Source organism: Callithrix jacchus, chromosome 19 (assembly GCF_049354715.1).
Source record: "Callithrix jacchus isolate 240 chromosome 19, calJac240_pri, whole genome shotgun sequence".
Lineage (NCBI taxonomy): Eukaryota > Metazoa > Chordata > Mammalia > Primates > Cebidae > Callithrix > Callithrix jacchus.
In genome coordinates this window covers 49,090,097-49,118,077 of record NC_133520.1, presented here as the reverse complement: position 1 = coordinate 49,118,077, position 27,981 = coordinate 49,090,097, and the positions used below count along the sequence as shown (strand labels likewise).

The window sequence follows — 27,981 nt, the reverse complement described above, 5'->3', positions numbered from 1 at the left end:
AGAATTTGTCTCAAAAAAAAGGTCAGGTTTGACTGGGGCTGGGGAGGCGAACAGGCTTCTGGAAGACACAAGGGGGTGCAGCGTGAGTACAGGGGTTCTGGAATGTCTGCCCAGGAGAATTTCACCACCACCAGCAAACATTTCTGAAAAGGTGACTCTGGCCATCGCCTCCTGGGGTCAAAATGAAAAACTGTTCTGTCACTTTTTTTGTTTTTTTTTTTTTTGAGACAGACTCACTCTGTGGCCAGGCTGGAGTGCAATGGCGCGATCTCAGCTCACTGCAACCTCAGCCTCCTGGATTCAAGCAATTCTCCTGCCTCAGCCTCGTGAATAGCTGGGACTACAGGCATGCACTACCACACCCAGCTAATTTTTGTAATTTTAGTAGAGATGGGGTTTCACCATGTTGGCCAGGATGGCCTCAACTCTTGACTGCGCTATCCACCTGCTTCCACAAAGTGCTGGGATTACAGGTATGAGCCATCACTCCTGGCCATTTTTTCACTTTTGAAAATATGTTAAATCAGATACATATTTTATTTAAATATATTTCATCTAAAAATATGTAAATACTTTTTACTTAAAATTCTGAAGGTGTAATAGTTTAATCCTGAGTTTACATCCAAGGAAACCAGTTCGGAAAGTTTCTCTGAAGTTCAGAAGGTTCTGTGAAGGATCCTGGGCCCCTGGCTTGTACCCTTACCAGACTGACCAGCCCCGGCTTTATTTTGTTTTTCGCCTGATCTTGCTGTCTCCCTTCACTACTTTCTTTTTTTTTTTTTTTTTTTTTTTTTTGAGACAGCGTTTCGCTCTTGTTACCCAGGCTGGAGTGCAATGGCGCGATCTCGGCTCACCGCGACCTCCGCCTCCTGGGTTCAGGCAATTCTCCTGCCTCAGCCTCCTGAGTAGCTGGGATTACAGGCACGCGCCACCATGCCCAGTTAATTTTTTGTATTTTTAGTAGAGACGGGGTTTCACCATGTTGACCAGGATGGTCTTGATCTCTTGACCTCGTGATCCACCCGCCTCGACCTCCCAAAGTGCTGGGATTACAGGCTTGAGCCACCGCGCCTTCACTACTTTCTGCATAGCTCAGTTCACATCTCTACCAACTCAGGTGGAACTTCAGCCTCCGCTGTGAAATGATGTTGGTTCCAAGGAGAGCGATTTAAAGAACAAGTTGAAAGTCCCTAATCTGAAATGCTTGGGACCAAAAGTGTTTCAGATTCAGAGATTTTTGGATTTTGAAATATTTGCATATAAAGGCCAGGCATGGCGGTTCATGCCTGTAATCCCAGCACTTTGGGAGGCCAAAGCAGGTGGATCATTTGAGGTCAGGAGTTTGAGACCAGTCTGGCTAACATGGTGAAACCCCGTTTCTACTAGAAATATAAAAATTAGCTGGGGTGGTGGTGCACCTGTAGTCCCAGCTACTCAGGAGGCTGAGACAGAAGAATCGCTTGAACCCGGGAGGTGGAGGTTGCAGTGAGTGGAGATCATGCCATTGCACTCCAGGCCTGGGCAACACAGCGACTCCATCTCAAAAAAAGGGAAAAAGAAATATTTCTATATACATAACAAGATATGGGGGGATGGGCGGGACACAAGTCTAACATGAAATTTATTACTGTTTCAGATATACCTTATACACATATCCTGAAGGGAGTTTTATACCATCTTTTTAATAACACTGCGTAAAAAAGTTTTAACTGTTTTGACTGCAATCTATCACATGAAGTCAGGTGTGGAATTCTCCATTTGTGGCATCATGTCGACTGATACTCAGTTTCAGATGTTGGAGCATTTCGGATTTTGAATTTTTGGGTTAGGGATGTTCGACTTGTATGAAGTACAAGTAGACAGTCCCCTCTCTTCTCCAGTAACAAAACAGTAGCCTCTCCTCTGCATCTATGGTCTTTGCTCGGCAACCCCTAACCAGAAATGTAAGTCAAAGCATGAGTGAAGATGGAGGTGAGAGGATAAATTCTGTCTGATTGGACCACAGAACTGAGTTTATCTTGGAAACAGTTGAGGCGGGGGGTAATTAGATGTCTTCTAGAGGTGATATATGAAAGCCCTGGTCAGAAAGGAAATTCTTTAAAAAGTTTTCAACCAGCTGTGCTCGGGGGCTCACGCCTGTAATCCCAACACTTTAGGAAGCCAAGGTGGGCGGATCACCTGAGGTCAGGAGTTCGAGACCAGCCTGACCAACATGGACAAACTGTGTCTCTACTAAAAATTCAAAAAAATTAGCTGGGCATGGTGATGCATGCCTGTAATCCTAGCTACTCGGGAGGCTGAGGCAGGAGAACTGCTTGAACCTGGGAGGTGGAGGTTGCAGTGAGCTGAGATGGTGCTATTGCATTCCAGCCTGGGCAACAAAAGCAAAACTCCATCTCAAAAAAAAAAGGGAAAAAAAAGCTTTCAACCTCTGAGCACAGGGACTGGGTCTTCAGGGGAGAAGATATGTGGGTGGGGCATTGCTTGATCCTTGAGCCACTGTATACCTCGAAGACAGGCTGTGCTGATGTGTGGCTGCATTTTATTGGAAAGGGATTTGCAGAAATGAAGGGAGAAGATGGGGAGAGAGATAGTTGGATCCAGATTAAAAGTGAGACGTTTGGGGGCAGGTGTGGTGGTTCACGCCTCTAGTCCCAGCACTTTGGGAGGCAGAGGTGGGTGGATCACCTGAGATCAGTCAGGAGTTTGAGACCATCCTGGCTAACAGAGTGAAATTATGTCTCTACTAAAAATAGAAAAATTAGCGGGGCATGGTGGCACGCACTTGTAGTCCCAGCTACTCAGGAGCCTGAGGCAGGAGAATCACTTGAACCCAGGAAGCCAAGGTTGTAGTGAGCCAAGATTGCGCCATTGAATACCAGCCTGGGCAACAAGAACAAAAACTCAATTAAAAAAAAGAAAATCCAATGGAAGACACTGGAAAAGAAAGAAAGAAAAAAAAAAGTGAGATGTTTGGGCCAGCGAAGTTGGAGAGTCCCTTGAAACAGGAGGGTGAGGTTTCAGCAGGAGATGCCTGTTAACCCAGTCTTTTTAGTTCTGTTGCCACAAAGAAATACCAGGAGTCACTTCTGCGTAGGCTCCTCTTCACTCTCATTTATACAGTTCCTCAGTTCTCTCAAATCGGATGCCACTAGAGACATTTCAGGCCACAGTCTCTCCCGTGAGATGCTTTGGTATGTTGGCTTCTAAATAGGATTGGCTTTCGTAATTTAATCATGACTCACCTGAAATAAAACAGGAGCCGTTAGCCTAGAACTAGTTGAAACTTTCCACTCCAATCCATTCCTGTAGCAATTCACTGGTTTTGAAGATAATTTATATTTAACTCAGCCAAGAACCACTTTTTCACTTAAAGTCACCTCTACCCTCCCACATCTGCTAGCTCAGAGTTTTGCTTGAGTAGAAGCCAGTGTGATTCAGGCTTTCTCTTTCTCAGTCTATGTATTTTAATTTACTCAGTTTAAGAAATGTGAACATTTGGCATGGAAGTGCTCAAGAGCACTTCGATTTTGATTTTAAACATTTTCAACTGTTTGGCCTCCAGCTTTGTGAGTTTTTAAATAAGTAAAAAACAGAGCGAGCCAGGTTTTTTGTTTATTTTTCTTTTTTAAGATGGAGTTTTGCTCTTGCTGCCCAGGCTGGAGTGCAATGGTGCAATCTTGGCTCACTGCAACCTCCGCCTCCCGGGTTCAAGTGATTCTCCTGTCTGTCTCCTAAGTAGCTGGGATTACAGGTGCCCACCACTAAACCTGGCTAATTTTTGCTAGAGATGGGGTTTCACCATGTTGGCCAGGCTGTTCTTGAACCCCTGACCTCAGATGATCTGCCCTCCCAAAGTGCTGGGATTAGAGGTGCCTGGCCTTTTTTTGTTGTTTTTAAGAGACAAGGTTTCACCAGTGGCAATGGTGCAATCACAGCTCACTGCAGCCTTCATCTCCTGGGCTCAAGCAATCCTCCTGCCTCAGCTTCTTGAGTAGCTGGGAATACAGATGTGTGTCACTACATCCAGCTAATTAAAAAAAAATGTAGAGATAAGGTCTTGCTGTGTTGCCCAGGCTGGCCTAGAACTCCTGGACTTAAGTGACTCTCCTCCCTCAGCCTCCCAAAGTGCTGGGATTACAGGTACATGCCACCACGCCTGGCATACTTTTCCCTTTCTTTAAGTGAAAAAGCAGTGGCTCGTGCTTGTAATCCCAGCGCTTTGGGAGGCTGAGGTGGGAACATCACTTGAGCCCAGGAGTTCAAGACCAGCCCAGGCAACAGAGCAAGATCCTGTCTCTACAAAATAAAATCAGCTGGGCATGCAGGTGCCTGCCTGTGTTCCTAGCTACTCAGAATGCCAAGGTGAGAGGCTCACTTGGACCTAGGAGGCTGAAGCTGCAGTGATCTGTGACTGCACTACTGCTCTCCAGCCTGGGCAACAGATCAAGACCCTGTCTCAAAAAAAAAAGAAAAAAAAAAAGGAAGGGAGGGAGGAAGAAAAACAAAGAGAAAGGAAGAAAGGGAGGAGGAAAGAGAAAGAGAAAGGAAGGGAGGGAGGGAAAGAGAAGGAAGAAGGAGGGAGGGAAAGAGGAAGGAAGAAAGGAAGGAAAGAATCGATGGTATTGGGAGATAATTTTTTTTTTGAGATGGAGTCTTGCTGTGTTGCCAGGCTACAGTGGCACCATGCCCAGCTAATTTTTGTATTTTTAGTAGAGATGGGGTTTCAGCATGTTGGTCAGGCTGGTCTCGAACTCCTGACCTTGCAGTCCAAGTTGCAACTCAGCCTCCCAAAGTGCTGGGATTACCGGTGTGAGCCACCGTGCCCAGCTGGGAGATAAATTTAAACAATGCTTCACAACTCCTAGCTTCTGTCCTCTCATAATAGGAGGTGGTCAGGCACTGTCGTGTTGGCTGCCTTGAAGACTCCCTCATCCCTGCATTTGCTGACCAGCAGCACTGATCTTTCTGGTCCCACAGGCAAAGTGGTCTTCCGGGATGCTGGGTCACACTGAAAGTGGTCTTCCGGGATGCTGGGTCACACTGAAAGTGGTCTTCCGGGATGCTGGGTCACACTGAAAGTGGTCTTCCCGGATGCTGGGTCACACTGAAAGTGGTCTTCCGGGATGCTGGGTCACACTGAAAGTGGTCTTCCGGGATGCTGGGTCACACTGAAAGTGGTCTTCCGGGATGTGGGTCACACTGAAAGTGGTCTTCCCGGATGCTGGGTCACACTGAAAGTGGTCTTCCGGGTGCTGGGTCACACTGAAAGTGGTCTTCCGGGATGCTGGGTCACACTGAAAGTGGTCTTCCGGGATGCTGGGTCACACTGAAAGTGGTCTTCCGGGATGCTGGGTCACTGACTGTTTTATTTCCTTGGGTCATTTCTGTCACCATGCCAGGATGAGTTATTTATCCCGGCCCTATGGTTTAGGTTAAAAAGAAGTAGTTTTGGGGGCAATGTTACAAAACTGTTGCTGTGGAAACACACTTTTTTGGTGCGGTTTATTCTGGCCACCTTTTAAAACTCTCCACACCTCACTCCCCACCACAGCTGCAGGCATAGAGGGGAGGGGAAAAAACTCGTTTTGCAAGATGGCTTTGCATTATAAAAGTGATAACAAGCTTATTAGGAAAAACATTATAAAATAGAAAGAGATAGAAATTTTGTGACTATAGACGTGGATAGAAATAAAGCAAGTCCGCTGAACTTTCCCTTCTCCCAGTGTAAACCTCCCTCCAGCCCTAAGGAGATACAAAGATGTATTCCATTGTAGGTTTTCATGCAGATTTCCCAAGACAAAGTTGATGTCTACATCACATTTCCAATTTTGCTTTATATATATATATATTTTTTTTTTTTTTTTTTTTTTGAGACGGAGTTTCACTCTTGTTGCCCAGGCTGCAGTGCAATGGTGCAATCTTGGCTCACCACAACCCCCGCCTCCCAGGTTCAAGCAATTCTGCCTCGGCCTCCCGAGTAGCTGGGATTACAGGGATGCACCACCACACCCAGCTAATTTTTTGTATTTTTAGTAGAGACAGGGTTTCACCATGTAGGCCAGGCTGGTTTCGAACTCCTGACCTCAGGTGATCCACCCACCTCGGCCTCCCAAAGTGCTGGGATTACAGGCATGAGCCACTGTGCCTGGCTCTGCATCCTGACTCTTTAACTTGATGTTGAATCACACATTTTTTTTTCATATTGTTTCAAACCTCCCAGCATAGCCTCCTCTCTTAAGATAATAACAGGCTTTTGTTTAGTAGACTAAACAAAGCCCCCTAAAGGCTCAGAGGATATGATGTGATAGATAAAAATCAAGTGGGAGGAAGATTCTAGGCAGAAAAATCAGCTTGCAGAAAGACAGGAGGTGGAGACATCTGGACACATTTAAAACGGAGAGTCGAGCAGCTTGATTAGTGTGTAGCCTCTCCATAGATTGATCTGCTTCTTGAGTGCTGGGGTCTGGAGGATACAGGGTGGGGCTTTAGGGCAAAGGTGAATTAGGAAACTATATTAGTTCTGGCCAGAGGCATGAGATGGTGTGTGAGGCTGGCACAGGAGGCATAGAGTGGGAATGAAAAATCTACTGACCTTGACAATGGAGTATATAGGGGTGAATGTAATCAAAGAAGAGCATTACAGTTTAAGAGTCTATGAGGCCAGGCACGGTGCCTTACGCCTGTAATCACAGCACTTTGGGAGGCTGAGTTGGGTGGATCACGAGGTCAGGAGTTCAAGACCAGCCTGGCCAACATAGTGAAACCCATCTCTACTAAAAATACAAAAATTAACCAGTATGGTGGCACACGCCTGTAGTCCCAGCTACTCAGGAGGCTGAGGAGGGAGAATCACTTGAACCTGGGAGGCGGAGGTTGCATGGAGCCGAGACCACACCATTGCACTCCAACTGGGTGACAGGGTAAGACTTCATCTCAAAGAAAAAAAAGTCTATGAAAAGCTATGGCACCTTTAACAGAAATAGGAACACTTACAGGCATGTTAGAAGAGGCACATTGGGGCTGAGTGTGGTGGCACGGGCCTGTAGTCCTAGCTACTTGGGAGGCTGAGGTGGGAGGACTGCTTGAGTGCAGGAGTTCAAGGCTGCAGTGAGCTAGGATAGCACCACTGCACTTGAGCCTGGGTGACAGAACAAGACCCCAACTCAAAAAAAAAAAAACATTGGGAATTGAGTTTGGGACATGCTGGCTTGAGGGAGCAGGGCCTCAGAATGTAGGCTGTTAGAGACGTGATCAGAGGCATAGCTTGAGACAAAAGATGTTTGAACTCAGTCATACAAAAGTCATGATTGAAGCTACAGAAGCAAGCATATTTTCTGAGGAAGAGTGTAGGCTGAGTGCAGTGGCTTACAGCTATAATCCCAGCACTTTGGGAGGCCGAGACAAGAGGCTCACTTGAGGCCAGGAGTTCGAGGCTGCAGTAAGCCACGATTGTGCCGCTGCATGCCAGCCTGGGTGACGCAGAGAGATGCTGTCTCTTAAAAAATACAGAAAATCAGAAGGAAGAGGAAACAAATTTTCTACTCATGTAGTAGAAGTGGATCATCATCACGGTCGTCATCCTCATCTGTTCATGTTGAGTCAGTGGAGGAGGAGGAGGAGGGAGAAGGGTTGGTCTTTCTGTCTCAAGGGTGGCAGTGGAGGAAAAGCCATGCCTAAGTGGCGCTGCGCAGTTCAGTCTGTATTGCTCAGGGGTCAGCTGTGTTTCAGACAGCACCCATGAGGAATCGTCTGGAAAACTAAGTGGCCAGACAGTGCGTTCCTCAGAGGCTGCTGCATGGCATGTGTGTACAAACCAACAAGGGTCCTAAAACAATAGGGCCGTGACCAGCGGCTTCTGGATGTTTCCAACTAGCGCTCTTGACAAAAGCACAGTAGATAAAACAAAAGCAGGGCTTTTGAGACTCCAGAATGCAGACTTTTGGTAACTCCCAAAGGGCCCTGCCTTTGTCTCTCTCCACAGTCCCTCTGGCCCATAGCCTCCTGCTCCGATTCCCCCATCACTGTGAGAACAAGGGGTGGAGCACAGGAGAACTGTAACACCTCCCTGTAAGCCAGAAGCTGCCCTGGAAGCTCCACAGGCATTATTTCTCTGTCCCACTCCACGGCCCCGAGAGACTGACATGAACACCTCCAGCTCTCGAGAAGAGGAAGCCGCGGGGCTTGCTTGGTTAGGTGACTGGCTCAAGGTTGCATGCAGATTTCAGCTTCCTGATTTTGACCTCTTACACCAAGGGCTTTACAACAGGTTTCAGGAAGAGAAGAAATACTCCCACATTGAATGCAGGGTTCCACAGTGCAAGGTGATCCTGACCGTGGAAACACAAAAATGTGAAGCAAAGAGTGTTAGAATTGAAGGATAAGGGGGCTGGGCGTGGTGGCTCATACCTGTAATCCCACCACTTTGGGAGGCCGAGATGGGTGGATCATGAGGTCAGGAGTTCAAGATCAGCCTGGTCATCATAGTGAGACCGTCTCTACTACAAATGCAAAAATTAGCCGGGTGTGGTCGCATGCACCTGTAATCCCAGCTACTCAGGAGGCTGAGCCAGGAGAATAATTTGAACCCGGGAGGCAGAGGTTGCAGTGAGCTGAGAACGCCATTGCACTCTAGCCTGAGAGACAGAGTGAGACTCTGTCTCAAAAAACAAAACAAAACAAAAAAAATTGAAGGATAGGGCACTTAGTAGGGGCCCAGCATGGCATTTTGAGGCTGGGGATGCTGGAGGGTGGTGCTGCCCATCTCATGCCCATAGTCTGGTGGGGGAGAGGCTGGAGGTGTGGAGGGAACTGCAGGGCCTGTGACGTGACTGAGGGGCTACGCTCAGTGATCAGGGCCTAGAAAAGAATCTGTCCATGGCAAATCATTAATGTTTCTTTTTTAAAAAAGAAACTTGTTTCTGTTTGAAAAGCTCTGAGTGCATCATGACACGTGAGGTTGAATCCCCAGGACTTCACAGCGCTCCCATCATCGCACGGATCTTGGGTGGCAGGGGCGCTGTTCCCTTCTCACTTCAGCCATGCTGGATGTCATGCTTTTTGGATGTCATGCTGGGGTGGTGGCTCCCCTCCTGCATGTCTCACTCCCTCGTCTCTCTGATGCGTGCACTTTCTCCCTCCTCCAGGGCATATCCATTCTTACTGTGGCACCTTCCTGCCCCCCCGAGCTGCTTGCCTTGTCTTTATCCACCTTCTCAGCACAGGCCTGATGAGTAACCAGCCCCCTGCACAGGGCTATGCAGGAAGAAGCCTGCAGTCCTTTCTCCCTCCCCAGAAAGATGTAATTCCCTTGTGACATGTTTCCTCACTAGCCAGGGCACTAGCAGCTGCTGTGCTAGAGCATTCATAGGAAATAAAAGGGCAGCCCTTGATAGCTGATGTCATGCTTTTTGGACTGATTCCTTCCTTCTTCCCTCCCTCCGTCTTAAACCTTCTTCGTGGAGACCCGTCACCTCCTGTGTGGATGGAGAGAGTGAAAATGGAGAGTCTTGGTCGGGTGCGGTGGCTCATGCCTGTAATCCCAGCGCTTCGGGAGGCCAAGGTGGGTGGATCACGAAGTCAGGAGTTCAAGACTAGCTTGGCCAAGATGGTGAAACCTCATCTCTATACTAAAAATATAAAAATTAGCCAGGACTGGTGGCAGGCACCTGTAATCCCAGCTACTGAAGAGGCTGAGGCAGAGAACTGCTTGAACCCAGGAGGCAGAGGCTTCAGTGAGTCGAGATTGTGCCACTGCACTCCAGCCTGGGTGACAGAGTGAGACTCCATCTCAAAAAGGAAAAAAAAAATGAGAGTCTCATCTTCCACAGGACTTTTCGTCTAGGGAGACACAATCATTGATCAGATGGTCACCCGTCTGTTTTGTTATAAACTATGATAAGTCTATGAGGTTAAAATACAGGGGCCAGGAGAGCAGAAGTCAGAGAACCCTGACTGCATGTGTATGTACCCACGTGTGTGTGCATGTGAGGAGGCAGCAGGAGGGTCAGGTGTGTTTGCTGCAGTGCTGTTTGAGCTAAGATCTAGAGGATGAGCAGGAGCTGGGTAGACAAAGCTCTTTGATAGAACTAGGTTCTGAAAGTTATGTGAGAGATTTTGCCAGTGGGTGGTAAATTATTAATTACAAGACATAAAGTGTCATTCGGATTAGCCTGAGTAGGTGAGGGGTTATGTCACACTGGAATGTGAGGCAGGAAATAAAATTGCAGCTAGGCATGGGCCTGGGTGGGCTGGAACCAAGGTCTCTTTGGCCCATACCCCTGCCCGCTCTGTGTCTTTTCCTCTGTCTGCCTTTTTCTCTAGCCCCTCCCTCTCCCTACCCCCCCCCGCCCCCACTCTTCATCAGTGTATGTCTGGAGCTGGGACCAGTTTCCATGTCCCGGTCTTTCTATAGATTTTACACAGGTCACTCAGGAAGTGTGTAGCTCTGAGAAACCACAGGTTAACAATGGCCAGTGAAGTAGAGTTTTGCATTTGTTGAAACTTGGGCAGTTGCTGTGGCAGATTTTTTTTTTTTTTTTTTTTTGAGACTGAGTCTCGCTGTGTCACTCACTCAGGTTAGAGTGCAGCGGCATGATCGGAGCTCACTGTAACCTCCGCCTGCCGGGTTTTAAGTGATTCTCTTGCTTCAGCCTCCCGAGTAGCTGAGATTCCGGGTGTGTGCCATCATGCCCGGCTGATTTTTGTATTTTTAGTAGAGAGAGGATTTCATCATGTTGGCCAGGCTGATCTCAAACTCCTGACCTCAAGCAATCCACCTGCCTCGGCCTCCCAAAGTATTGGGATTTTAGACGTGAGACACTGCATCTGGCCTCTGGACTCCATTAATGACTTTTGGGGGGGTAAAATGCATTATACAAATTCATCATCTCACCTACTCCCCACAAAAGACCTATAAGGTAGGTATTACATATTCTTATTTTCAAGTCATGAAACTAAGGCTCACAGAGGTTGCATTTTTGCCTGTTAATTCTAACAGCGTGGAGCTATCAGAAGGCTGTAAAACCCCGTCCCAAGCCATGCTCTCCACTCTTCGCTGTGAGTAGGGAGCACTCACTCAGTGAGTATCCACGCCAGCCAGTGTGTGTGAGCTCACAGTCCTCACAACTTCCCACAGATAGGGAGAGTGGGGTTCAGAAAGGTACAGGCCCAGCCAGAGGCACAATCTGGGGTCAGTTTGTAATTTGAATCTGGGAACATCTGCCAAAGTCCAGGTTCTTGAATGTAACCTTTGGTGTGTCTGCTTCTAGCGGTGCACCAAAACACGTCAGTTTCCTTCTAGGTTGATCTGGACGTGCCGCTGACAAGTTCCTCTTATCCTTTCCAGGTTGCCCCTCTACCTGGCCTCACTCTTCATCAGCCTTGTTTTCCTGTTGGTGAATTTAACCTGTGCCGTGCTGGTGAAGACGGGAAATTGGGAGAGGAAGGTTATCGTCTCCGTGCGAGTGGCCATTAATGACACGCTCTTCGTGCTGTGTGCCGTGTCTCTCTCCATCTGTCTCTACAAAATCTCTAAGATGTCCTTAGCCAACATTTACTTGGAGTCCAAGGTAGTTGGAAATGTGGTCGAGATCCCTCCCATGAAACATGTTCTCAAAATAAGTTTCCTGGTTTGCAAAAGTATATTTTGATGAATTTTAGACTTGATTTTTGCCTTGACTTTCTCTGTTTTATCATATCCCACACAGGGGCTGCTCAAGGCTTTTAACGACAGAAATGCAGTTTTTAATAGGAGGGGTTAAATCATAGGTTGTCAAAACACCACCGAGCTCACCCTACGGCACACGAGCTAACAAAGCACGACTGGCAAAAAAAAAAAAAATCCTGGATGTAGTTAATGATGGTTTAACACAATAATCAAAAGGCAGTTTTTGCTTTTTGGTCATGGTAACTATCTGTTTTGAGTTTTTTTGTTTGTTTGTTTTTGAGACAGAGTTTTGCCCTTGTTGCCCAGGCTGGAGTGCAGTGGTACAATCTCAGTTCACGGCAACCTCCGCCTCTTGGGTTCAAGCGATTCTCCTGCCTCAGCCTCTTGAATAGCTGGGATTACAGGGATACAGCACCACGCCTGGCTAACTTTGTATTTTTACTAGAGATGGGGTTTCTCCATGTTGGTCAGGTTAAGGTTGGTCTCAAACTCTGCCCTCCGGTGATCTACCCACCTTGGCTTCCCAAAGGGCTGGGATTATAGGCGTGAGCCACCGCGCCGGGCCTGAGTTTTAGTTTTTCGGTCATGTTAACTATCTGTTTTGAGCCAGGATCTTTTAACTGTCTGGAAATCTATAGCTTCATAATGTGGGGCACAGACCACTGATTTCCACGTAATTCCAAGCCCACAGTCACATGAGGGCTCCCATATTCCCTGCCTCAAAGACTCTGGACAGAGCCGTCCAGAGCTCTGCCCCAGCCCGGGCTCATCTGGTGCGTGTAGAAGCCAAGAAGGTCCTCTTGCAGCTGAGCAGTGGCCATTAGAGATTTGGCAAATAAGCCGTCGGACTTTCCTGCTCATACGCTCTAGGCCTCGGGCAAATGGCGCATATTTTAATCTCGCTGAAGGCATCTCCAAACCATGTCCCAGGGTCCATATGAAGACAACTTGAAATTGTAGGAAGGAGTGTGGATGAGATGAGGTTTGCAGTGGGTTTCAGGGCCTCAGGATGAAGGACTCTGGTGGAAGACCCAACGAGACCACAGTGCTCCTGAGGTCCCAAAGGGCTTCCCAGACTCACACATGTGGGGGCTGGGGAAGGGGCTGGAACCTCAGACCCGGAGTGGCCCATACCTTCTGCTTCCTTTTTTCCAGGGCTCCTCCGTGTGTCAAGTGACTGCCATCGGTGTCACCGTGATACTGCTGTATACCTCTCGGGCCTGCTACAACCTGTTCATCCTATCATTTTCTCAGAACAAGAGCGTCCATTCCTTTGATTACGACTGGTACAATGTATCAGACCAGGTCAGTGGGGGCGCTGAGGAGGTGTCACCTGACCAGGGACTACAGTTGGCCCTTGGTATCCTCAAGGCACTGGTTCTAGGACCCCAGAAAATACCAAAATCTGAATGCTCAAGTATAAAATGGTGTAGTATCTGCATATAACCTACACACATCCTTCTGTGTACTTCAATCTCTAGATGACTTACAACACCAAGTACAACGCAAATGCTATGTAAACAGTTGTTATACATTGTTTGAAAATTTCTATTATTATTATTATTTGAGATGGAGTGTAGCTCTTTTGCCCAGGTGGAGTGCAGTGGCGCCATCTTGGCTCACTGCAACCTCTGCCTCCTGAGTTCAAGCGATTCTCCTGCCTCAACCTCCCAAGTAGCTGGGATTACAGATGCCAGCCACCACGCCCAGCTATTTTTTTTTTTGTATTTTTAGTAGAGACAGGGTTTCACTATGTTGGCCAGGCTGGTCTGAAACTCCTGACGTCATGATCTGCCCGCCTTGGCCTCCCAAAGTGCTGGGATTACAAGCACGAGCCACCATGCCTGGCTGAAATTTCTATTATTTTTAATTGTTATTGTTTTTTATTTTCAAATATTTTTGATCTGCATTTGGTTGAGTCCGCAGATGTAGAACCTGCTGATATGGAGGGCCAACCGTATTTGCCTTTCAGTGGTCTACATGGCAGAGAAGTACAAGCTCCTTGTTTCTGCTGCTGAATGACTGAGTGACCTTGAGAGATCACTTCCCTCTGTGGTATCCGAACCTCACCTGTCAGATGGTATCATAGCACCTGCCGTGTTCCATTTCACATGTCTTTTGAGAAAACCAGGACATTATCTGTATGCGTGTATTTATCCACATACATGTGTACACACATACTTTTCACTCCTTTCCCCCTCTTAAGGCTCTTGTTAAGCAGTAATTTTTTTTTTTTAAGATGGAGTTTCGCTCTTGTTGCCCAGGCTGGAGTGCAGTGGTGCAACCTCTGCTCACTGCAACCTCTGCTTCCTAGGTTCAGGCAGTTCTCCTGCCTCAGCCTCCTGAGTAGCTGGGATTACAGGTGCCCACTACCACACCTGGCTAATTTTGTGTACTTTGAGTAGAGACGGGGTTTCGCCATGTTGGCCAGGCTGGTCTTGTACTCCTGTCCTGAGGTGATCCACCCACCTCGGCCTCCCAAACTGCTGGAATTACAGACATGAGCCACCACGCTGGCCAGTATACTTAATTTTTTAAAAAGTGCTTCCTTATAAATATAAGATGGTATTATTAAAGGGTGACATTCGCAAAGATTAAGCAAATTGTATTCAGATTTCAGAAAATACACAGGACCATGAAGTCATGAAGATTTTTTTTTCTTTTTGCCGTAATCATCTTCAGGGAGAAAATGTTTCTTTGATGGACCATGTACACAGCATTTGAGAACGTCTAGACGAAAGTGACTGAGGATATTAATGTTTTAGTGAAAGCTCATGGCACTAGTCACAATGATATACTCTTTCTAAAAATACATTCTATACATTTGTAAGTCAGAAAGCAAATGAACAAAGGTAGCGAAATATCATCTGGCATCCATGCTCAAGAAAATACATAAAACAATGACAATGAACTACCATTCACTCATCTGACAAACAGCACTTTGTTTTCTTATCTTGGGCGGCGTGCAAAGTGCCAGGGCTACAAAACTGAACAGACTCATTCCCTGCTCTGTGGGAGCTTTATGGTCCACTAAGGAAAAGGGACACACGGATTAGCCATTAATACAGATACATAACTTCCCTACTAGAAATGTATTAGATTGATTTGCAAAGGTTCCTTAGCTTTTCCTGGAAAAGTACTGAATACCTAACCATCTCTAAATCTGCTTCTAACATCTCGACGGTGCTCAAGCCCTGAGCTGGATTTAGACAGCTGGAAGAAAGAATAAAATGATCATGATAAGCTAAACCTGTGAGGACAAGGAAAGATTGTGTTACAGTTAGAAAGGATTAAAACAACAGCAGCAACACCATAAACACAGGATGGGAGGAAGCCGGACAAGGCACTGCGAAGCGTGTGCACTATTTTGAGGAAATCAAATATATGAAAATCTAAACTTTAAACAATGATTAGAGACTATCATGATACACAAAGTATTTGATTTTGTACTGTAGTAAAATATACGTAACATTTGCTATTCGAGCCGTGTTTTAGTATACGGTGCGGCCATCGTCACCATCTCTAGAACTTTTTCATCTTCCTAAACTGAAACTCTGTAGCCATTAAACAACAAAGATTTGGCTTTAACAAAATTTTTTCAGTTTTTATTTCAATTAAGAATTTATGGGTGCTCTGTCTATGAAGGAGTAGCCATTCTTTCTTTCCTAATAAACTTGCTTTCACTTAGAAACAAACAAACAATGTATGGGTGGGTGTGGTGACCTGTAATCCAGCATTTTGGGAGGATCACTTGAGGCCAGTTGAGACCAGCCCTGGCAACATAGCAAGACCTCATCTCTACAAAAAATTAAAAATTAAAAAATTAGCCAGGCATGTTGGTGTAGACCAGTAGTCCTAGCTGCTTGGGAGGATTACTTGAGCCCAGGGGCTGAAGGCCGCGGTAAGCTGTGATCACACCACTGTACTCCAGCCTGGATGACAGAGCAAGACCTTGTCTCAAAAAAAAAAAAAAAAAAAATTATATATATATATATATATATATATATATATATAATTACAATGGATTTAAAATATGATGATTTTTAAAATTCTTCTATTTTTATGGGCTATTTATGGTTATCTAGATCTGTGTGTTGCCACCAAAATAATCTAGGAGCAAGCAAAACAAATGACCACAGTTGTACATGTTGTTTGTGCAGAATCAAAAAAGAACACGTAATTGAGATGGAACATAGAGGAAGCATGGGGTGATCTTTCTGAAAGTAGCGTAAGTAGTTTTGGTCACCATGCTTTAAGTGGTGTTTTAGAGAAGGTGAAAGGATTGAGTTTAAGTTATTGGGCCTTTTAAGGTACATTCTGTTTTGAAAGAATGACCTGATACAGTGGCCCAAACCCAACCATGCACTTTCCTCCTGTACCTTCTGTCTGTTGTGAAGAGAACACTGCTCTACCAAGCTCTCTGGCCATCTCACTGGGCCTGACACCAAATACCTTAGGCTCTGAGGACTGGTTTTCTGGACAAGCTGGCCTACAGCAGGCTTTAAAGGGTGAAAATGGGGAAAGGCTGGGGAAAGTGACTATTTCTTTCTTCCTTTTTTTTTTTTTTTTTTTTTTTTTTGAGACAGAGTTTTGCTCTTGTTGCCCAGGCTGGAGTGTGGTGGTGTGATCTCGGCTCACTGCAACCTCTACCTCTTAGGTTCAAGCAATTCTCCTACCTCTACCTCCCAGCAGGATATGGTGTATGTGAAGAAAAGTTTGAAAGTTGATCTCTTTACCTAGGGATGAGACTATGGGGGGATAATGGAGGCGGCAACATAACCTTCTCACTGTTCATTTGTTGAAGAAAGTCAGCTTAGATTTGAGTGTTAATTTGGACTTAAGAGTTTTGGGGGCGTGAAGTAATACAACATCTGAGGTTAGAAGTTTCTGTCTTTGAATATTTTGAAGAAGAGAATCATTTATCCCGTAAGGTTTAAATAACCCTTTTCTGAGGTCCGGACCATTACTATAATCTGATTCCAATCTGCATATTTTAAGGGAGTGTACTATACTGTATTTTAATACTTCAAGTAGACATTAACAGTATATTCTACAGTACATTCTAAAATATAGGGGAGTGAACTGTGCTGTAGTATTAGAATTATCCCCTGTTCACATTGGAAAGACTCAGTCACATTTATTTTCTTTGCCCTTGGTCTAATGACTGTCCCTCTCTCTTTCTAACAGGCAGATTTGAAGAATCAGCTGGGAGATGCTGGATACGTCTTATTTGGAGTGGTGCTTTTTGTTTGGGAACTCTTACCTACCACCTTAGTAGTTTATTTCTTCCGAGTTAGAAATCCTACAAAGGACCTTGTAAGTAAACCATTTATATTTGTAAGAAAATATCTCCTAATTCTGATCACGAAACCTGCAGTTAGAACTTCTTCTTCACTTCTCAATAGAGAAGAGGGCCTCTTCCATTCTGTGCTGGTATGAAAAGTTTCCTTGACTATTTTATTGAGACATTCATTTCCCTTATCTTTTGAGGGAAAATGTTTTTCAGTTAAGTTTATTTTACAGAAGAAATGAAAGTATTATAAGTTGTATCTTAAGGCCTGGGGAAAGTGACTCTTTCTTCCTTTCTTTTTTTTTTTTTGAGACAGAGTTTTGCTCTTGTTGCCCAGGCTGGAGTGCGGTGGTGCGATCTTGGCTCATTGCAACCTCCACCTCTCAGGTTCAAGCAATTCTCCTACCTCCACCTCCCAAGTAGCTGGGATTACAGGCATGTGCCACCATGCCCGGCTAATTTTGTACTTTTAGTAGAGATGGGGTTTCACCATGTTGGTCAGGCTGGTCTCGAACTCAGGTGATCGGCCCACCTTGGCCTTCGAAAGTGCTGGGATTACAGGTGTGAGCCACTGCGCCCAGCCTCTAACTATTTCTCTTAATGCAACATTGCCTCACTAGTATTTGAGACTTGGACTTGCTGTGAACGAAATATATGAGCTTTTCTCATAGCAGAGGAAAACAGAGAATAGAGAAATAGAAAATAGAGAATACTAATAGAAAATAGTATGCCGGAGGGTGACTAGGGAATGGGAGGATAGGGCAATAAGAAACATTATTGTAAAGAATGCGAAAGCTGCTTCCCTAGTTTGGTCACGTTTCTGTACAACCAACTTTATATAAATGTCTTTATGGGGACAGGACAGAAAGTGCAAAACCAGGTTGAATGAGAAAGCACCTGGGAGCCTGGTTCTGTAAATGATTCCAACCACACAAACCAGTGGTAGCTTATTGACTTACTGATCTATGAAACCCACAGAAAAACAGTGAGTGGATTTGGGGCAATGTGAGCAGTGTGGGTGGGGAGGAAAGCATAGATGATTAATGTCCTTCCATAATTCACAGCTCACATTTCATACCCAGATGACTGTCCTGTTGTTTGATCCTGTTTTTGGAAGCTGGAGACAGAGGCAGGCTTCAAACCAAGCAGTCTGGTTCCAGAGTCCATGGTTTTATTTTTATGGTTTGTTTGTTTTGAGATGAAGTCTCACTCTGTCACCCAGGCTGGAGTGCAGTGGTGCAATCTTGGCTCACTGCAACATCTGCCCCCCAGGTTCAAACGATTCTCCTGCCTCAGCCTCCACAGTAGCTGGAACTACAGGCGTGTGCCACTAGACCCAGCTAAATTTTGTATTTTTAGTAGAGACCAGGTTTTACTATGCTGGCCAGGCTGATCTTGAACTCCTGACCTCGTGATCCACCCACCTCAGCCTCCCAAAGTGCAGGGATTACAGGCATGAGCTACTGTGCCCGGCCACGTCCATGGTTTTAATCCCTATGCTACACTGTAGCTTTCTCTGGCCTCATATGGTTTTGAGAATAAATTATATTCTTAATATATATGACCGAATAGTCCTATCTATAACTTCTGTAATTACATCAGAAAAAAGTCTAATATTCTTTTGGGGGGAAATCTATAACTTAACTCATACCCATCAACTTTTTAAAGGAATACACTGCAGGTGGGTCATTTCTTTACAATGTCATCTACCATTTGTATCCATAATTCATTTGGTACAAACAGGTCTCTAAACTTGGCATCATTATAGTCAAACTTCAGAGCCTCAGTAATGGGATACTCAAAATGCAGCTCTTTATCTGTCTCAGAATCCCTCAGGATGCTGGCTGTAAAGATTCTTAGGTCATGTTGGAGACCCAGACCAGAATCTCTAGGGTAGGTTCTGGGAATATACATTTGTAATACGCACTCCAAGTGATCTGAATGCACTGTAAAATTTGAGAATCTCTGTCCTTATCCTTTTCTGAGACTGGGTCTTGCTCTGTCACCCAGGCTGGAGTCCTGCAGCCTTGACCTCCTGGGCTCAAGCGATTCTCCGCCTCAGTCTTGCATGTAGCTGCAATTGCTGGTCTGAGCCATGTTGCCCAGGCTGGTCTCAAACCCCTGGCTGCGTTTTTCTTTTTAAAACAGCTTTATTGAGATGTAACTCACTTACCATTTAACTTACTCATTTCATGTGTATATTTCAGTGGTTTGGCGGAGATTCACATATGTGCAACCGTCATCACAGCCAATTTTAGAACACTTTCATCACCTCAAAAGGAAATCCCATACTATCACCTGTCATTCCCCATTTCCCTTCTGTCCCTGCCCTACCCTCGGGCATAAGCCACTATAGTCTCTCGTATCTATGATTTCCCTAGTCTTGACTTTCATATGAATGGAATCATACAGCATGTGGGTTTTTGTGACTGACTTCCTTCACTTAGCAGAATGTTTTCAAGATTCATCCATGTTGTAACATGTATTTGTACTTCATTCCTTATCACCAAATAAATATTGTATGGGCAGACCACATTTTGCTTACCCATTCATCCATTGATGGATGTCAACAGATTTAAGGGATTTTAAGTTTTCTTTAAATGTGTCCTTTTTATAATTTCATTTCAAGTTGCTTTAAAAAAAAATATATATATATATATATAAAAATATATATATATATGGAGTCTGGCTCTGTTGCCCAGGCTGGAGTGCAGTGGGGTGATCTCAGCTCACTGCAACCTCTGCCTCCTGGGTTCAAGTGATTCTCCTGTCTCAGCCTCCTGAGTAGATGGGATTACAGGTGCCCGCCACACCTAGCTAATTTTTGTATTTTTAGTAAAGATGGGGTTTCACTATGTTGGCCAGGCTGGTCTTGAACTCCTGACCTCAGCTGATTGGCCCACCTCAGCGTCCCAAAGTGTTGGGATTACAGGCGTGAGCCACTGTGCCGGGCCTATCATTTCAAGCTTCTTGACGACCCACATCAAGAAGCTTGAAATGATAAAGACACATTTATGGAAATGAGTGGACATTTGGGTTGTTTTCACCATTTGGCTATTATGAATAACACTGTTGTAAACATTTGTGTACACGTTTCTATGTGAACGTGTTTTCATTTCTCTTGGGTATATTCCTAGGAGTGGAATTGCTGGGTCATACGGTAATTCTGAGTGCCACTTTCCGAAAAACTGCCAGACTGTTTTCCAGAGGCAGCGCCATATTACATTCTCACCAGCAGTGTATGAAGGTTCTGATTCTTCTACGTCCTCCTAGCACTTGTTATCTGACTTTTTGATTCTAGATATCCTGAGGATTACATGAGAGCTCCTTTTGGCTTCTGATGTATTTGTCTGACGACTAAAGTTTGTGGAGGATCTTTTTGTGTGCTTATTGGTCACTTGTATACCTTCTTTGGAGAAATGTCTACTCACATCCTTTGTCCATTTTAAACTGGGTTGTCTTTTGAGTTGTAAGAGTTCTTTATTTTAGATATACTCTAAGTCCCTTGTCAGGTATATGATTTGCACGTATTTTCTCTCATTCTGTAGCTGTCTTTTTACTTTCTTGATGGTATCTTTTGAAGCACAAAAGCTTTTAATTTTGATGAAGTCCACTGTATTTATCTTTTTTTTGCTGTTTTGGCGTCATACCCAAGAACCCTTTGCCACATCCTATACTGATGGTCCCTGATTTACAGCAGTTCAAGTTATAATTTTTCAACTTTACAGATGGTGTGAAAGCAGGACACATTCCGTAGAAACCATACTTGAAATTTTGAATTTTTAAATCTTCTCCTGGGCTAACGATATGGGGTGTGATAATCCCTCAAGATGTATAGGGCAGCGAGGCACAGCTCTCAGTCAGCCATGCGATCAGAAACAACCAATATTCTACGGTGTGTATTTCTGATTTAGTTTCAACTTACAATAGGTTTATCAGAATGTAACCTCATCATAAGTTGAGAAGCATCTATTTGCCCCTGAAAACTTGCCCCTACATTTTCTTCTAAGAGTTTTGTAGTTTTTGCTCTTACATTTAGGTCTTTAATCCATTTTGAGTTGTTTTTTGTATATGGTGTGAGATCAAGATCCAAGTTCATTCTTTTGCACCTGGCTCATAGGTATTCTCAAACTGTTAAAAATAGTACATTTTAAGGCAGTCTACCTTGTGTAGTGCCACTTTGCTCCTTATGTTTGGCTTAGTTTTAGCAGAGCAGGAATTCACATATAGATAGCCATCATGTGGCTACTTCATTCATGTTCTGTTAACTTTTAAGGAGGTCACTCTTAAGTACAAGGATGTCACACCACATGCCTGATTTGGTGTGTCATATAATCTAGTCCTGATCTTATTTAAAATCTTTCCAGACAAAGACGACTTTACTTGTTGGAAGTTGCTGGCAGAAAAGGTTTTTCAAACTCCAGCAGTCATCCAAGGGCAGCTATGATCTTGAAAACTGGCGGTGACCTCTAGGGTGTACCTGAGACCAGTCATTGGAGATTTTTTGAGAGGTAAAACTCAGTTTGGGGGCAGAAACGGGATGAAATGGTTTTAGAGACAAGAGATGGAAAAGGGATGAGAAATCTCCCAAAATGATCTCACCATTGTTATGAATGTCCTCATGATTATACAGATTTATTTCCAAATTGAACTATGTAGTTTAGTCTGGCTAATTTGAGCATCACCTAGCTTTAAAAATTTTTTTTGTGGGCACATAGATAAAAGAGGTGTATATTTATGGGGTACATGAGATGTTTTGATACAGGCATGTAATGTGAAATAATCATATCACGGAGAATGGTGTCTCCATCCCAAGCATTTACCCTTTGTGTTAGAAACAATCCAGTCACACTCTTTGAGTTATTTTAAAATACACAGTTATTATTGACCATAGTCACCCTGTTGTTAGTGCTATCAAGTAGAATGTCTTGTTTATTCATTCTCTCTCTCTCTCTCTCTCTCTTTTTTTTACTCATTAACTATCCCACCCATCCTCCACTGCCCTTCCCAGCCTCTGGCAACCATCCTTCTACTCTCTATGACCATGAGTTCAATTGTTTGATTTTAGATCCCACAAACAAGTGAGAACATGTGATGTTTGTCTTTGTCTCACTTATTTCACTTAACATAATCATCTCCAGTTCATCCATGTTGTTCCAAATGACTAGATAGCATTCTTTTTTATGGCTAAATAGTATTCCATTCTGTGTATGTTCCACATTTTCTTTATCCATTCACCTGCTGATAAACACTTGGTGCTTCCAAAGCTTAGCTATTTTGAACAGTGCTGCAACAAACATCGGAGTGCTGATTTTCCTTCTTTAGGGTAGATATCAGCAGAGGAATTGCTGGATCATGTGGTAGCTCAGTTTTTAGTTTGAGGAACCTCCCAATTGTTCTCCATGGTTGTACTAGTTTACATTTCCACCAGCAGGGTTCGGGGGTTCCCTTTTCTCCACATCCTTGCCAGCTTCTGTTACTGCCTTTTAGATATAAGCCATTTTAACTGGGGTGAGGTAATATCTCACTGTAGTTTTGATTTGCATTTCTCCGATGATCATTGATGTTGAACACTTTTTCATATGCCTCTTTGCCATTTGTATGTCTTTTGAGAAATGTCTGTTCAAATCTTTTGCCCATTTTTTATTTGGATTGCTGAACCTTTTCCTATAGAGTTGTTTGAGCTCCTTTTACATTCTGGTTATTAATCCCTTGTCAGATGGGTAGTTTGCAAATGTTTTCTCTCATTCCATGGGTTGTCTCGACTTTGTTGTTTCTTTTACTGTGCAAAGCTTTTAACTTGATGTGATCCTTTTTTCCCCATTTTGCTTTGCTTGTCTGTGCTTGTAGGGTATTGCTCAATATTTTTAAAACTATTTTTTATTTTTGAGATGGAGTCTTGTTCTGTTACCCAAGCTGGAGTGCAGTGGCATTATCTTAGCTCGCTGCAATCTCTGCTTTATGGGTTCAAGCAATTCTGCTGCCTCAGCCTCTTGTGTAGCTGGGACTACAGGCATAAGCCATCACACCCAAATAATTTTTGTATTTTTAGTAGAGATGGGGTTTCACTGTGTTAGGCTGGTCTTGAATGCCTGTCCTCAAGTGATCTCCTGCCTCGGCCTCCCAAAATGCTGGGATTACAGGTGTGAGCCGCTTCGCCTAGCCAAGAGTTTTTATTTTTAATGTTAATTTCAAAGGTTTTGGGGGAACAGGTGGTGTTTGGTTGCATGGAAAAGCTGTTCAGTGGTGACTGCTTGAGGTTTAGGTGCACCTATCACCTGAACATTGTATACTGTACCCAATGTGTAGCCTTTTATCCCTCACCCCTCCACCCTTCCCCCAGGTCCCCAAGTCCATTATATTACTCTTGTCATCCCTCTGGGTCCTCATAGCTCAGCTCCTACTTCTAAGTGAAAACATACGATGTTTGGTCTTCCAGGCTGAGTGTTATTTCACTTAGAACAATGGTCTCCAGCTCCATCAAGGTTGCTGTTGATGCCTTCATTCCTTTTTATGGCTGAGTAGTATTCTATGGTATATATATGCCACATTCTCTTTATCCACTAGTTGGTTGATGGACATTTAGGCTGGGTCCATATTTTTGGAATTGTTAATTTTGCTGCTATAAACATGCCTGTCCGAGTGTCTCTTTCATATAATGACTCCTTTACCTCTGGGTAGTGGGATTGCTGGATCAAATGGTAGTTCTACTTTCAGTTCTTCAAGGAATCTCTGTACTGTTTTCCAGTTTACATTCCCACCAGCAGTATAAAAGTGTTCCTTTTTGTACTACATCCATACCAGCACCTGCTGTGTTTTTGTTTTGGAACTGTGGTCATTCTCGCAGGAGTAAGGTGGTATCTCACTGTGGTTTTGTTTTGCATTCCCCTGATAATTAGCGCTGTTGAGCATTTTCTCATGTTTGTTGGCCATTTGGATATCTTCTTTTGAGAATTCTGTATTTATGTCCTTAGCCTACTTTTTGATGGGATTATTTGATTTTTTCTTGCTGCTATGTGTGAGCTCCTTGTAGATTCTGGGTATTAGTCCTTTGTTGGAAGCATAGTCTGTGAATATTTTCTCCTACTCTAGGATTTGTCTGTTTGCTGATTATTTCTTTTGCTGTACAGAAGACTTTTTGTTTAATTAGGTCCCATCTGTTTATCTTTGTTTTTTGTTGCCTTTGCTTTTGAATTCTTGGTCATGAACTCTTTGCCTAAGATAATGTCTAGAAGAGTTTTTCTGATGTTATCTTCTAAATTTTCTTTATCTTCTAGAATTTTTATGTTTCAGGTGTTAAAGTCTTTGATCCATCTTGAGTTGAGTATAAGGTGAGAGATGAGGATCCAACTTCCTTCTTCTACATGTGGCTTGCCAGTTATCCCAGCACCGTTTGTTGAATAGGGTGTCCTTTCCCCACTTTATTTGCATTGTTGAAGATCAGTTGGCTTCAATATTTGGCTTTATTTCTGGGTTCTCTATTCTGTTGCATTAGTCTACCTGTCTATTCTCAGGCTGGAGTGCAGTGGTGCAATCCTGGCTCATCGCAATCTCCACCTCCTTGGTTCCAGTGATTCTCCTGCCTAAGCCTCCTGAGTAGCTGGGATTACAGGCACCTGCCACCATGCCCGACTAATTTTTGTATTTTTAGTAGAGATGGGGGTTTCACTATGTTGGCCAGGCTGGCCCGAACTCCTGACCTCAAGTGATCTGCCTGCCTCAGCTTCCCAAAGTGCTGGGATTACAGGTGTGAGCCACCACGCCTGGCCCTACCTGCTTCTTCTTATACCAGTTACCATGCTGTTTTAGTAGCTATAGCCTTGTAGTGTAGTTGGAAGCTGGGTAATGTGATGCCTCCAGATTTGTTCCTTTTGCTTAGTCTTACTTTGGTTATGTGGGGTCTTTTTTGGTTCCATATAAATTTTAGGATTTTTTTTTTCTATTTCTGTGAAGAATGACTTTTTGAGACAGAGTCTTGCTCTGTTGCCCAGGCTGAAGTGGTGCAATATTGGCTCACTGCAACCTCTGCCTCCCAGGTTCAAGCAATTCTCGTGCCTTCACCTTCCAAGTAGCTGGTATTACAGGTATGCACCATCACACCTGGCTAACTTTTGTATTTTTTTAGAGACAGGGTTTCACCATGTTGTCCAGGCTGGTCTCAAATTCTTGACCTAATTGATCTGCCTGTCTGGCCTCCCAAAGTCCTAGGATTACAGGGGTGAGCCACCACATCCAGCCTGATGATGGCATCTTGATGGGAACTGCATTTAATTTGTAGATTGTTTTTGGCAGTATAGTCACTTTCACAATATTGATTCTATCCATCTATGAGCATGGGGGAGGTGTTTCTATTTGTTTGTGTCATCAGTGATTTCTTTCAGCAGTGTTTTGTAGTTTTCCTTGGAGAGATCTTTCACCTCCTTGGTTAGGTATATTCCTAAGTCTTTTATTTTGTTTTTGCAGCTGTTGGAAAAGGGGTTGAGTTCCTTATTTGATTCTCAGCCTGGTCATTGTTGGTGATGAGTCATAGGAGCTTTTAGAATAAATCTTTAGGGTTTTCTCCATATACAATCATATCAGTGAACAGTGACAGTTTGACTTAACTCTTTACTGCTTTGGATGCCCTCTATTTCTTTCTGTTGTCTTATTGCTCGGGCTAAGGACTTCCAGAACTGTGATAAATAAAAGGGGTGAAAGAGGGCATCCTTGTCTTATTCCAGTTCTCAGGTGGAATGCTTTCGACTTTTCCCCATTCAGTATAACATTGGCTGTGGGTTTGTCATAGATGGCTTTTATTACCTTGATGTATGTCCCTTCTATGCCAACCTTGCTGAAGGTTTTAATCTTAAAGACATGCTGGATTTTTTTCAAATGCTTTTCCTGCATCCATTGAGATAATCATATGATTTTCCTTTTTAATTGTTTAATGTGATATATCCCATTTATTGACTCATGTATGTTAAAGCATCCCTGCACCCCTGGTGTGAAATGTGCTTGATCACAGTGGATTATCTTTTTGATACGCTGTTGGATTCAGTTAGCTATCATACCATTTTGTCGAGGATCTTTACATCTATGTTCATCAGGGATATTGTCTGTAGTTTTCTTGTGTCCTTTTCTGGTTTGGGTATTAGGGTGATACTGGTTTCGCAGAATGATTTAGGAAGGATTCCCTCTTTATCTTTTGGAACGGTTTCAGTAAGATTGGTACCAGTTCTTCTTTGAATATCTGATAGAATTTAGCTGTGAATCCACCTGGTCCTGGACTTTGTTTTTGTTGGCAATTTTTTATTGCTGTTTCAAGTTCGCTAGTTGTTATTTAGTTTCTGTTTAGTTTAGTTTCTGTTTCTTCCTGATATAATCTAGGAGGGTTGTATATTTTGATTTTCTAGTTTGTGTAAAGATGTTCATAGTAACATTGAATGATCTTTTGTATTTTTGTGGTATCGGTCGTAATATCTCCCATTTTGTTTCCAATTGAGCTTATTTGGATCTTCTCTTTTCTTGGTTAATCTGATGATCTATCAATTTTGTTTTCCTTTTCAAAGTACCAGCTTTTGTTTATCTTTTGTATTGCCTTTTTGTTTCAATTTCATTTAGTTCTGCTCTCATCTTTGGGTTTGGTTTGTTCTTGTTTCTCTAGTTCCTTGCGGTGTGACCTTAGATTTTCTATTTGTGTTCTTTCAGACTTTTTTGATGTAGGCATTTAATGCTGTGAACTTTCCTCTTAGCCCCACTTTTGCTGTCTCCCAGAGGTTTTGGTAAGTTGTGTCATTATTATCATTCAGTTCTAAGAATTTAATTTCCATCTTGATTTCATTGTTGACCCAGAGATCACTCAGGAACAGATTATTTAATTTTCATGCATTTATACAATTTTGAGGGGGTTTTTTTGGAGTTAATCTCCAACTTTATTCCACTGTGGTCTGAGAGAGTACTTGATATCTCAATTTTCTTAAATTTTAGACTCATTTTGTGGCCTATCATATGGTCTGTCTTGGAGAGTGTTCTATGTGCTGATTAAAAGAATGTATATTTTGCAGTTGTTGGATACATTGTTCTGTATCTGTTAGGTCCATTTGTTCTATGGTATAGTTTAAGTCCATTGTTTCTTTGTTGACTTTGTCTTGATGGCCTGTCCAGTGCTGTCAGTGGAAGTGAAGTCCCCCACTATTATTGCGTTGCTGTCTATCTCATTTCTTCATGTCTAATAATAGTTTAATGATAGTTTATAGATTTGGGAGCTCCCATATTGGTGCATATGTATTTAGGACTGTGATATTTTCCTGTGGGACTGATCCTTTCATTATTATTTAACGTCTTTTTAAAATTCTTGTTGCTTTAAAGTCTATTTTGTCTGATATAAGAATAGCTACTCCTGCTTGCTTTTTGTTTCCATTTACATGGAATATCTTTTTCTACCTTTTTAAGTTTATGTGAGTCCTTATGCATTAGTGGAGTCTCTTGAAGGCAGCAGACACTTGACTGGTAGATTTTTATCTGTTCTGCCATTCTGTATCTTTTAAGAGGAGCATTTAGGCCATTTACACTCAACATCAGTATTGAGATGTCGGACTGTTTTATTCATCATGCCAGTTGTTGCCTGAATACCTTGTGTTTTTTTCATTGTTTTATAGGCCCTGTGAAATTTATGCTTTAAGGAGGTTTTATTTTGGTGTATTTTGAGGTTTTGTTTCAAGATTTAGAACTCCTTTTTGCATTTCTTGTAGTGCTGGCTTGGTCATGGCAAATTTTCAGCATTTGGTTGTCTGAAGAGTTTTTACCTTTTTCTTCATTTATAAAGCTTAGTTTTGCTGGATACAGAATTAGTGACTGGCAATTATTTTGTTTGAAGAGGCTAAAGATAGGACCCCAGTCCCTTCTGGCTTGTAGGGTTTCTGCTGAAGAAATCTGCTGCTAATCTGATAGGTGATGCTTTTGCCTCACAGCTCTTAAGTTTCTTTCCTTTGTCTTGACTTTAAATAACCTGATAACTCTGTGCCTGATCATCTTTTTGCAATGG

At 43.5% G+C, this 27,981-nt stretch overlaps 2 protein-coding genes across 4 annotated transcripts in view; one reads left to right on the top strand and one right to left on the bottom strand.

Annotated features, from left to right (window-relative positions):
• The window catches only part of GPR137B (G protein-coupled receptor 137B), a 66,331-nt gene that overhangs the window by 30,913 nt on the left and 7,437 nt on the right, over nucleotides 1-27,981 (top strand). For both annotated transcript variants that reach the window (XM_035281080.3, XM_002760885.6), the window contains exons 3-5: nucleotides 11,348-11,570; nucleotides 12,824-12,973; nucleotides 16,856-16,984. In XM_035281080.3, the coding sequence (XP_035136971.1) occupies nucleotides 11,348-11,570; nucleotides 12,824-12,973; nucleotides 16,856-16,984 (502 nt within the window). The remainder of the gene's footprint in view (nucleotides 1-11,347; nucleotides 11,571-12,823; nucleotides 12,974-16,855; nucleotides 16,985-27,981) is intronic.
• ERO1B (endoplasmic reticulum oxidoreductase 1 beta) overlaps nucleotides 1,602-27,981 on the bottom strand; it is a 105,986-nt gene continuing 79,606 nt past the window's right edge. For both annotated transcript variants that reach the window (XR_013529961.1, XM_008985774.5), the window contains exon 17: nucleotides 1,602-3,245. Coding sequence is in view for 1 of the 2 variants with exons in the window: in XM_008985774.5 (XP_008984022.1) it covers nucleotides 3,242-3,245 (4 nt within the window). In the remaining variant the exon portion in view is untranslated. The remainder of the gene's footprint in view (nucleotides 3,246-27,981) is intronic.